The sequence below is a fragment of the Erigeron canadensis genome, chromosome 6 (genome assembly GCF_010389155.1).
Source record: "Erigeron canadensis isolate Cc75 chromosome 6, C_canadensis_v1, whole genome shotgun sequence".
Classification (NCBI taxonomy): domain Eukaryota; kingdom Viridiplantae; phylum Streptophyta; class Magnoliopsida; order Asterales; family Asteraceae; genus Erigeron; species Erigeron canadensis.
The window spans coordinates 42,056,534-42,068,996 of NC_057766.1; the positions used below are offsets into that span (position 1 = coordinate 42,056,534).

General features: G+C 33.1%; 1 protein-coding gene across 1 annotated transcript; it reads left to right on the top strand.

Annotated features, from left to right (window-relative positions):
• The first annotated feature begins 3,971 nt into the window (after positions 1-3,971).
• LOC122603713 (protein RETICULATA-RELATED 5, chloroplastic-like) lies at positions 3,972-8,990 on the top strand. Its single transcript, XM_043776494.1, has 7 exons — positions 3,972-4,681; positions 4,939-5,068; positions 5,537-6,067; positions 6,631-6,738; positions 7,344-7,892; positions 7,972-8,085; positions 8,572-8,990. The coding sequence occupies exons 1-7, from the start codon at positions 4,023-4,025 to the stop codon at positions 8,731-8,733; spliced, it is 2,253 nt and encodes a 750-aa protein (XP_043632429.1). The 5' UTR covers positions 3,972-4,022; the 3' UTR covers positions 8,734-8,990.
• Positions 8,991-12,463: the final 3,473 nt, after the last annotated feature.

Consider the following 12,463-nt stretch of genomic DNA (forward strand, 5'->3'; position numbering starts at 1 on the left):
ACCATTTTACTTTTTATAAATTAATTTACATCATTAATCATTTATCTTCTAAATTATATCTCTTATCTCTTTACATCAATTATATTTACACAAATTACTTACAGAGTTGCACCCACCATGAACAACACCACCACGGCCACCGTCACCACCGCCAATCGTCGTCACCACCAAACCGCCGCCGCATCACGCGGGTACAATGCTAGTATTGATTGAACATAAAATGGAGTATTGTAAAATATTAAATTTGAAAGTGAAATGTTAAAGGAAAAGAAAGGACATGATGGTGAGAATGTAATGTTCATGTGAGAAGAAAAACGATGGTTTAAAAGAGATAAATTAAAATGGTAAAAAAGTTAAATGGTTACACTTATTAAGTGATAAATTAATCAAAATATGTGGTAATTTTATCACTTCCCATTTATTATAGGCAGTGAAGACATCGTACAATTTCATATATTAAATTCAACTAACTTCAACTTAAATGTTTACTTCCTAGCTCTGCAATTGTTTACTAAAATAATACTTTGGCATTAATGTTTCCACAAAAGAACCTTCTATATTTCGAGTTTTTTTCCAAAATAGTGTAGTGACTAAAATTATTTACCAAACTAGTATAGTTTCAAAATTATTTACCATTTTAGTATAAAACCTTATTAACATTATATTTGTTGAATTTAAAAATTGAAACGAAAAACCAAAAGCAATGGGTAGACCGATAAACCTCTAGGCTCTAACACTAATTACCTCCAATTCACATAACCTAAAATAAAATCATTAAATATACACATATAATAAATTAATAATGATACATTATTTGCCCAGGTAATCAAACACTCATCCATTTTTAGCTTGTGCGAACTTGCCGCCAACTTGGTTGGTTTCAGAGTTTGTTATTTAATAAATAATAATCATCGACAGCAGAATCATCTGATTGTAGCGCTCGTCGGATGTCACTGTTAAATTGTGAATTTGGTCCCCTGATTGTGTATCTCGTTTGTAAATTAAGCTGAAGTCCACGCCATCTGAAAACCATATTTGTATTCATTTGGTTGATGAGAGGTCTATCATGCAATAAATTTTGTTATTGAAAGTCTAGTGACATTTACAATTTGAATTTACTTCCTCTTCATTGGCTTGTTTTGTTTTAAAAATAGATGTATTGATACATGAATGAGTATATAGATTTATATAAGAGATGGGTACTGACTATTGAGCAAATGATCTTTCTATATAATATTTTACTAGATCTTAAAAAATGAAATATTATGGCTTTGAGAACTGGTGAGTGATTAGTGTTTATGAGTTTGTTTCCTGGTCTACAAATAACTTACAATCTTTATAATGTTAAAAATAAAGTTTTCTACTAAAATGGTAAATATTTTTAAAACTATACTAATTTGATAAATAATTTTAGTCAATACACTATTTTGGAAAAAAACTCCTATATTTCTCTGTTTGCAACAAACCCCAAAATTTATTATTTTCTTACCAATTTTCATTTTTACTCTATTTTCATTTTTTTTATAATTTCTTCATACCAAACACATAATTACATTGTTCTTTTTTTACATTTACTTATAATATTCGAGTGCTTAATGTCATTTGTGATTAGTTGGATAAGTGTAAAGGGTAGGGTGCTTGTTTGTTTCCACATAGTAAAAAAAAAAATAAAGATAATATTTTTTCAAAAAGGAATAATCGGGTGTTGAACCTATGTTTTGCCTTCATTTCAAATGGCCATTCAATGTGCTATAATTCTACATGGTTCATGTTTTGGTCTAATTATGTGGATCTTAAAAAATGAACTAATTACATTTTTCTTTTTTTACATTTACTTATAATATTCGAGTGCTTAATGTCATTTGTGATTAGCTGGATAAGTGTAAAGGGTAAGGTGTTTGTTTGCTTCCACGTAATAAAAAGAAAAATAAAGATAATATTTTTTCAAAAAGAAATAATCGGGTGTTGAACCTATGTTTTTCCTTCATTTCAAATGGCCATTCAATATGCTATAATTCTACATGGTTCATGTTTTGGTCTAATTATGTGGATCTTAATAAATGAACTAATTGATTTGCTTGTTATGGTGCGTTAGTTATTTGTTGTGTTTTTTTGGGTATTGTGTATGTTATGTTCCCCCCCATAATATTCATACAATCCTACCTCATACATGTCGTTATCTACTAGTTCTTGAGTTATTGTGGAGGTTATGATCGTGTGGTTATTAAGAATGATTTTTCGTGTCAAGTTCTTCTTACGAGGTCATTATCTTCTTAATAAAGATTGTGATCAACCCCTTCAATCTTTTGCGCTATTCGGTTGTTGCTTTCTAACGTCACCTTATGAGTCACAAGTTACTCCTATAATTGAAACATAACTTAAGATAAAGATAGTAAGATTAACCATGGAAACATAACTTGAAATAAGACTAGATACATAATGATAATCACATATAACAATGTTTAATGGCATCAACATATCTCACAAATGAGTCATAGGCCCATCCTATGTATTTTTATACTAGGTATATTATCTTTTATATAACCTTTAAATCTAAATTGAATAAATTAAGATTGTCTATTATTTTCCAACATTTAATACTTACATTGGATCAACCTTGATGACATCATCTTTGACTAAACATTTAGTCTTATACCATTTCAGTCTCTCAACTTTAATAAATATGAAATTTTTGACAGAATAAATTATTAGGAATAATAAACGCAACATCCAAATAGGCAATTCTATACTTACTCAACGTCACAGCTCTATAATTTCATATTTTCTCTTTGAATCTGTTAGGCCAATGAATAGAGGTGCTTATTTTATTTTACAATTTATATATTAATATCATATAATGGGATAGATGAGTTGATTTAAAAAAAAAACTAACAACTAAACTTTCGACACTATAAATATCGAAATGATATTTATGTTAGGAGATATGCTGCTTTAAAAAAAAAAGCATCATGTTTTTTAAAAAGATATCTCAATCATGTTTTAGTTTATTGGTATATTATATGAAATAAATTTATACGAAATACCTTTGAAGGTAACCAGTGAAAAAAAGTTGTCCAGTTCGAAGCTTTTCACTCAATGAAGCTCTAGAAAGTTAATTATTGTCTCATTTGTTGCTTGTGTGATTGTTCTTATTTTAGTCCTTATTATGTCAGTTTTTTTTATATCTTTTATTGTAGATTTTAGGTTAAATTTATATTTTCGATTATATTTTTTCAGTTATTTTGTCAGCCTTTTATACGTAAAATGTATTTTTTTGTTTTATATATTTCTCTCACTTTTCTATACGGGCTATAATCTAGTATCCTTTGAAAGGAAAAGAGCGACGGTTGTAGTTTAACGGACATCAATATACCCATTTGATTGAAATACCTTATTCACAAATGAATCATGGACTCTTCCCAATAAATTATTGTTTCACTCAAAAGTCAAAAATGTATATTTCTTTAGAGAAATAAAACAAGAGCTTATCTTTTAACCATCTTAGGTTCATTAAGATTTTAATGTGTCTACATTTTCATATTAAAGAGAATAAGATGATAATTCGGTTAAACCCTGTTATGATTCAGCTCGACGATATGTGCTCAAACAATGTTCATCTTCGTGAATGTTTTTTAGTTTTTTAAAAATAAATTTTTTGTCCCAAAAGTTTTTCATTTAAAATCGTTCTATGTAAATCCAAATCTGAAAAACTAACACAAAGCCAGTTTAAATATCTACGGAAAACTATTATAGTGGTATCATTTATGTATTTATTTGTGATAACAAAAATTCGACTAGAAAATGCAAATGTTAATTTAGGGGAGAACGTTGTTGTATCAAATGCCACATAGTTTCTACGTGTAAACTCACCACTCATATCCTGTATATCCGCCACGTCAGTAAATGACTAATTTACTTAAACCTGAAAAATACAAAAAACCTATGGCCCAAATTTCTTTCCTTTTAGTTTTTATTTTATTTGCAACCCCAAATCTACTGGGCACACAAGAAAAACGCCGGAGATGGAGGCCCAATCTCTCCGAAACTTTCACAATGTACACGTCGACACGCACCACCACACACTTCTTCGTGTCCGTAACTACCAACATGGTTTTCGCGTTTCTGTTACAACCGCCAATAAAAAACTTCGCCACGTCAGCATCAATTCTGTTAATCAAAACAGTACAGACAAAGACCGTAACAAGCATAATGAAAATATTAACGGTGTTAATGGAGTCCGGCATAGAAGACGTGACGTAATTGTAACGCCGTTAATTGCGATCGGAGCATGTATGGTCCGGTCAGCGGTAGCAAAGGCGGATAGTGAAACTCCGGTGGCGGATGTACAGACGGAAACGGTGGCGGCGACGACGACGGGAGGGAAGGTTGAGGTGAAGAAAGAGGAAGTGATAAGTTCGAGGATATACGATGCGACGGTGATCGGAGAACCGATGGCGGTTGGGAAAGATAAAGGGAAAGTATGGGAGAAAGTGATGAATGGAAGGATTGTTTATTTAGGTGAAGCTGAACAAGTTCCTACTAAAGATGATAAGGTTTTGGAAGTTGAGATTTTGAAAATTTTGGTGAAGCGATGTGTCGAGGCGAACCGAGCTGTTACGATGGCTTTGGAAGCATTTCCAGCTGATTTGCAACCACAACTTGATCAGTACATCGATAAAAGGTCTAACACTTACTTTTTTGTTTTCAGCTTCATTTTAGCTATTAGAAGATAAAATTATAGTGTATAGTTTTAAACTTAATGGAAATAATCTATCTGGAATATAAGCTAGGTTTAAGTAGATGCAATGTTTGGCTAGAAATGGAAAATTGACTTAGCTTTAAAAAGTAGATACTGACATGATAATATGTGTATAGATTTCCTGTTTTTTTTGGTTTGTTTCTGCTCCAAGTGTTATTAAAGTCGATTATGGATGGCAGGATTGATGGAGAGACTTTAAAGTTGTTTGTGTCACATTGGCCACCTCAACGATGGCAAGAATATGAGCCCCTTCTAAATTACTGTCGGGATACTGGAATACGCATGGTTGCATGTGGCACACCACTCAAGGTACTTTTTCAATCGATATACGTGATGGGATAGCTGATGATGGTATAGAGAAGCAGTAAAATTTGGGTAACTGGTCTAAATGGGTCATCAGTTTAGGTCAAAACATTCGGGTTGGGGCAATCAGAAAATACTTTTGTGTCCATTATCTGTTTTGACAATCTAGGAACTTTCCAGAACATGATTTCGAAAGCTAAATTTTCACAATGACAATCAAATTTTTTGAAATAAGCGCTTTTAAGGGTTGTGCCATGTGTGCATCAAAATACAAGTTCATTGACTTTCAATTTGGTCGGTGAATTGATCCTTTTCCTTTTCAAATAGTTTTGTTTTGACCCATTTGACCTGCCTTAGATTAAAAATATCTGAATCAACCTACTTATATGTGAGTAAATGGGTCAAAATTTCCATTTCTAATAGTATTATTCAAGCTGTTGGTACATTACTAATAGATGTCGAGATGTTTCTAAGGTCTTAAGGACTGTTCAAGCTGATGGTATTCGTGGGCTTTCAAAGGCTGAGCGTAAAGTATATGTTCCTCCAGCTGGTTCGGGTTTTATCTCTGGTTTTACATCTATCTCGCGTAGACCTTCAAAGGATATGAATTTCCCATATCAGTCTAGTTCATTTGGGCCAAGCTCTTATCTATCTGTACAAGCCAGATTTGTTGAAGAGTATACAATGTCTCAGATCATTTTACAGGCAGTTACAAATGGAGGAGCCACCGGAATGTTGGTGGTTGTTACTGGTGCAAGTCATGTTGCTTATGGTTCAAGAGGGACTGGGGTTCCAGCAAGAATTGCTAGAAAGATGCAAAAGAAAAATCAAATAGTTATATTGCTTGATCCCGAAAGACAATATATTCGTCGGGAGGGTGAAGTTCCCGTTGCTGATTTCTTATGGTATTCTGCTGCCAGACCATGCACAAGAAATTGCTTTGACCGGGCTGAAATTGCTCGAGTTATGAATGCAGCTGGCAGAAGGCGAGATGCTTTGCCACAGGTTAGTAGATCCATTTTCTTAGTCACAAATGTGTAGAGCCTGCAAATGAGTCTGTTTGAGAAGGTATTTATAACAAGACTTGGTCACTATGATATGTATGAAAACGGGTCATATGAGATTCGGCTCTTCTTCTGTTATCTAGATTTTTAATAGAACTCTAAAATCTAAATATTGTGCAATTAAAAGTATACAATTGGTGAGTAATAGTGACCTAGTACTTTAATGCTGATGATTTTGATCCTAAATAAATAAAACATATTGTGTTTTGACCAATGTTATTTCATGCTATATGTGTTCTTTTCTTTTTGAGCTTGGTGTGTGAATAGTTTTATATACTTGATGATTAGTTGAAGTGTAGTATACACGGTTTGCCGCTGATGTGTATCCTTAGTCAGCATGTATATTATATTCTGTTATCAGATGAACTTTATATGAAAATTTGATATATTAGTCAGAACATATATACCTTAAATAGTTCAATCTACTTTCTGCTAGCCAAAATGTTGAAAAATATTAACAAGCGTTTTGATTGGTGACTATAACATGTTTTGTACCTTTACCAGGATATCCAAAAGGGACTGGACCTTGGTCTAGTATCTCCAGAAGTATTGCAGAATTTATTTGATCTGGAGCAGTATCCTCTTCTTTCAGAACTTACTCATAATTTTCAGGTAACCGTATGTGTACAGTTAATTGAACAACTTCTTAATGCTCATTTCACATCTGGCCATACTAGAAATGTCAATACCAACCTATGTAATTTTGAATGAGTCAGTTTGGGTAGTGCTGTATCTCTAACGGCCAAGTTGATAAGAGGAGTAAAAAATGGAACTGGTCAATTGGGTCATGCATTATCCGCTGTGTCTTTGTAATGCATACAACATCATGAAACTTCAGTCGCAGTTATATTGCAGAAATAGTACAGTTTTTGTAATGTTTAATGCAAAGCTCTTTAAAATGGTCAAAAAGATGTTTTTGTTCAATCCATCCAGATCCGATTCATACTTCAAGTTACCCATTTGGACCTGTTCAGTTTGATACCTTTTTTCAATTGGGCAACTATTTAGACTATACTCGCTATCTCCATCTGCAACACACTTGTCACAAGAGGAACTTGTATCCACACCATTTTGTTTATGGGTCTTATGATACCTCCAGTGCAAGGCCCTTTGGTTGTTTTGCCACCTCTGGGATATTTATTGTAGATTGATTTTTCTTTCTCATAAAGAGTCTCATGGCATTAAATCTGTTGACCGTTCTTTTAATTCAATGTCAGGGATTCAGAGAAAGATTGTTGGCAGATCCTAAATTCTTACATAGACTAGCCATAGAGGAATCAATATCAGTAACTACTACTCTCATTGCACAATATCAGAAAAGAAAAGGAAGGTTTTTTGAAGAAATTGACTACGTCATGACAGACACCATCAGAGGAATAGTAGTTGATTTCTTCACAGTATGGCTTCCAGCCCCCACGTTATCATTTCTTTCATTCGCTGATGATGTTAATGGGCCAAATAGCATAGATGCACTTAAGGGTCTTCTGGGGTCTATACCAGACAATGCATTTCAAAAAACGCTTGCTGGGAAGGAGTGGAATGTAGGCCATAGAGTTGCTTCAGTGGTAGTTGGTGGTATTAAGCTTGCTGGTGTTGGATTTATATCCAGTGTTGGAGCTGTGGCTGCCTCAAATGTGTTGTACACTGCACGCAAGTTTCTTAATCCAGCCCTTGTGAGTAAGCAACAGAATAAAAGATCACCAATTTTGAAAACCGCTGTTGTTTATAGTGGGTTTCTTGGGACATCAGCTAACCTTCGGTATCAGGTACCCTTATTGCACAATGCTTGGAATTCAGATTATCAGCTTGGGTTTGTTATTAACTTTACAGCAATTCAAAATTCAGATTATTGCTGGATTGGTGGAACATCGGCTTTCAGATATTTTTGCTGATCAAACGTTATTTGTAAATTTGTTATCTTTTGTGGCACGCACAATCAATTCCTATTGGGGAACTCAGGTTACATGCACCTCAATTATTAATTCTTATTCAGTAAATTCTTGCAGTTATTTATTTGTAACAAACCCACGAACATCACTATTGGCTCACTCTAAAGTCTAAAATTAGTAAAGTACAAGAGGCAGGCGTATCGGGTAAAGGAAATAAAAAATAACGGGTTCTCGCCTTCTCGGTTAAGCATCTTTAGTACGGGGTTGCTTGGCCCATAAACACTTGATTAATGTGTTAATTATGATTACAAAAACATGTTATTACGAGGATAAATTATATGTTTCAATAACAGAATATAGGAGTTGTATTTATTATAAATACACGTGGGAGACTTTTGAACCATCTGATCCATTTCATTTTTGGCCAATTGTTTTTATTGACCCGTTTGGGATAAAACATAACCCGAATCAACCCATCAGCAAATGAACCTCGATTTTTCATTCTTTGTATTTCGTTCACATGAGATAACCTCAAATAAATGTTATTTTTATGCAGCAATGGATCGATCTTGCAAGGTTTACAGGACTACAGCCGCAAAAGAGCGAAGCGTCAGCAAACGAAACAATAGAATCTGCAAATCCTGCTACACTAGGTTGCAGCAACCCGACAGAAGAAGCCGCTGTTGATGAAGTTGAAAATCAGCAGTCAATAAGATGATAACTTCTGTCATGCTATAGCAGTTAAGGGATTTTCCTGTAAGGATCGCCTTTCTGTATTCTTTCTAATTTATATCATAGTATGTGCTCATAGTTGTAGTTAAATATATACTTGAGCATAGGGAATGAAGATACATATATAGGCTAAAATTTTCCAGTCTTTGAACAAATTTTGCCTAGTACACCCATGGGCATGAAAAGGCAACAAATTTTGATCGAAACTATTTCATATATACTAATACAAATTGTTCACTGTTACACTATAATCTTCCTGATTTATGTAATTGGCAATTAACCAAACAGATGGGCCAATCTTTTGATCACCATCTTCCTTTGATACCACAGAACTATATGAAGAAGTTTGAGCCAGTTTTGGGAATAATAATATTTGTAGTATATAGAGATACATGTTTTACTTGGTTGGAAGTAATTCTCATACAATCTATGTTCAAAGAAAGTTGAAGGAAGCAAAGAAATGTGATCAATTACAACTAATTATGGCTGGATCATATATTGCCTAGAAGATTAAATATTTAAAAACTATAGCCAAATGATACTTAAAACATTAAACATGTCTGATGCAGTTATAAGTGCATTCAAATGGCTCAAGAACAAATGATTAATCAAAGACCGAAATCATTGACAAAACGTTAATTCTCTTATAACTCCATAATATTCGACTAATCAACTATTTACAAAAACTAAGACCTCTATAAATAGACCTTAGATCCACTAAAATAGGCAACAAAATAAATGAATAAAAGGAACCTAAATAAAATAATAATACAAATAAAATTAAACTTGGAATATTAAATCTTAGATAATTCCCCTGCATCAATGTCGGTGCCGAATGCTTATCAAGATGACATTATAACCCCATTCCGGGTTCCCATCTTGCTGGTTCATCCTTGTTTCTCTCTGAAGTGCACTTTCTAAACTATTCATCTGCGCCATCAATTTATGATGTTCTTATCAATAATCAGATTTGTTAGCTGATAAAATCAGCAAATTATCTTTCACACTGATGGTGGAACTGTCTAATACCTGCTCTTTGGCAAACCTATTGTGTATGAACAGACCACTATAGAGATCAAAACTATCATTCTCCGTGCTTTCTTTCTGCAAATGGTTATCTCATGTTAATTGTTTCACATTTTCAATAGATTTTCTTTTAATAGCAACTTTGATATAATGTATTAAAATGGTAGAGTAAGCTTGAGCATACCACTTGAACCAACTTCTCAAATCCCTTTGTGTCGGTGAGTTTTTAATCTGCATTTGTGATAATGGCAAAAACATGATTAGAAATTAAGACTTATACCCTTGAATCCTTGATTACCACATTGTCAGTTTAGAGGGAGTGTTTCTACTTTTTACCAGTTAATTTATGAAAAATCGATATAGTTATGGTTTTATAACTTTATTTAGTTCATTAAACGTTCTAAATTGATTCATAGACTCGGATTATTATCAAAATAATAATATTTATAGAAATATCGTATGTGAAAGATTTGCACAGCTGTTTACCTTTTGCGGCCTGTTACCCAACTTGTCTGCCCCGCCCACATTGCGACTTCTATTTTTCTTTTTACATTACTGCCAGTGTACGAAGTTCCAAGAATCAAGAGCTTTACATACCTGCCTATGGTATGAGCAACAAATTGACTCTCAGCAGCTAGTCTGTCATGATCTTCACAAGTTATTTCAAGCATTTTGCACCCCTGAATCTATTTTGTTAGTCTTGATTCTTTTTGCACATGACATCTTTCATACATAACAAAGTGTTTATATATTATTTTGTGTGTTGTCTGCTGACAACTCAGTGATCAAATTATCCACACATCAATGTATAACAAAATAAGACATTGCATGCTTTTAGCAGGAATGAAGTACAAATGCTAAATTCCTTTATATGCTAAATGGATTTTCGGTTCTCGGGTCAGGTTGGTTAAAACCAAAAAAACCCGGCAAAACCCGATATAGGTGCAAAAACTTTGATATTAATACTATCCATGTAATTCATGGAGTCATTGAGAGGGTTTATGGCTAAGAAGGTAGGACTGGGGTGGGAGTAGGAGTGGGAGGAGAGTGAAAGTGAATGACGGTCGAGAGGAGGAGGTGGGTATTTTGTATAAAACTGACAAACTTGTGTACACTTCAAGAAGAAAAGAAGAAAATCGGATCCTGCTGAAAACACATACAAGTTGTATTAGTTCATGATCAGGAGTTTTGGTGCATAGTTACGATAAAAATGACGATAGTGCTTATGAAAAATCTTTGAGGAATGCTTGAGTCAAACCATTGTATATCTATATTTATAGTATCCATAATTCCATATGAGGTAAAAGAGGTCTTTTTTCATTTTTTAAAATTTAACTTTTATTCACAAAACAATTAAACCCACCCCCCTTCATGTTTCTTACATACCTCAAATCTGTTCCAGTCATCTTAGCTAATAGTACAATTTTTTGATCTATTTTAAAACTAAAAATAACTACTAGCCTTAATCTCTTGGAAGACTTTCTATTCTGTTATGGTTTTTTCATTGAATCTCTTGTTATTCGTTGCTCGCCAAAGTGACCAACAAGTAACAAAGAGAATTTCTTTAAAAATCTTCTTGCTTGTTCTTCTGAACCCCAAGTGTTCTTCCATCTCAAATATGTCTTTAACGAAGAGTGGTTTCACCTTACACCATATGTTAATCCTGTATCATATAGAAATCGCAAGATCACAAGAACAAAGAAATGGACACGTCTATATGAAATGATTTCACTATCTTTTCAGTTCCCCATATATGTATATGTATAAAATATATACTCGTATTTATTATGTTTAAGTATATACATTTAACCGTTTGAGAAGTCATAATTACTTATATTAATATCTTTCTTTTATATTAATAAAAGAAGATTATTTTCAAAAGCTATTTTAAGAAGAAAAAAAATCAATATTTCAATATAATATCCATTTTTAACTGACTTTTATAAAATTATGCCATCATGGATTCGTACTACAGACTTTACCTAAGCTTTGGTACTGTCACTTTAAAAAAATTTACAAATTAAACCTTTGAATTTGATAAACATACATAGTCTCCCCTGAATTTTACATAACTTCCTCTTAAATTTTACATAATCCCCCTGCTTTACCTAAGTTACTGCATGCTTTACTTAACATTTCCCCTTTTACAATTTAGGAAATTCCAAAACATGATTTCGAAAATTAAAATTTCACAATATCAATGATAAACGCCTAATCCGTACTACTTTAAGATATGAAAACGAACATGCTTTGTGAATGTTAATAGACGATTAGAACGTTTTTATGTTTGTTTAAGTGTTTCAGGTCTTTGGTGACAAATTGAAGTTAAATGGATCATAAACAAATCAATCAAAGTCAAGAATCAAGTCAAGAAGTGTCAAGGCAAAAATCTGGAAAATTGCCATTTCTGGAAGGCAGTCTCAGACGGCCAGGAGGCAGTCTCAGACGGCCATAGCTGCATCAAAATTCCGAATTTAAAGGGTTTTATTAATTTTCAATTTATAACTCCCTCATGACTTTGGAAGTTACCAATTCATAATTTCACATACCTGGGCAGTTTTCTAACACACACAACACCCTTAATTGAAGAATTAATGATGATATCAATGATGAAGATTTTAGGCTAAGTCTCTTTTGATCATTCTCATGTGAACAATTATGTAAGACAATTGTATTCAACTTTTCTTATG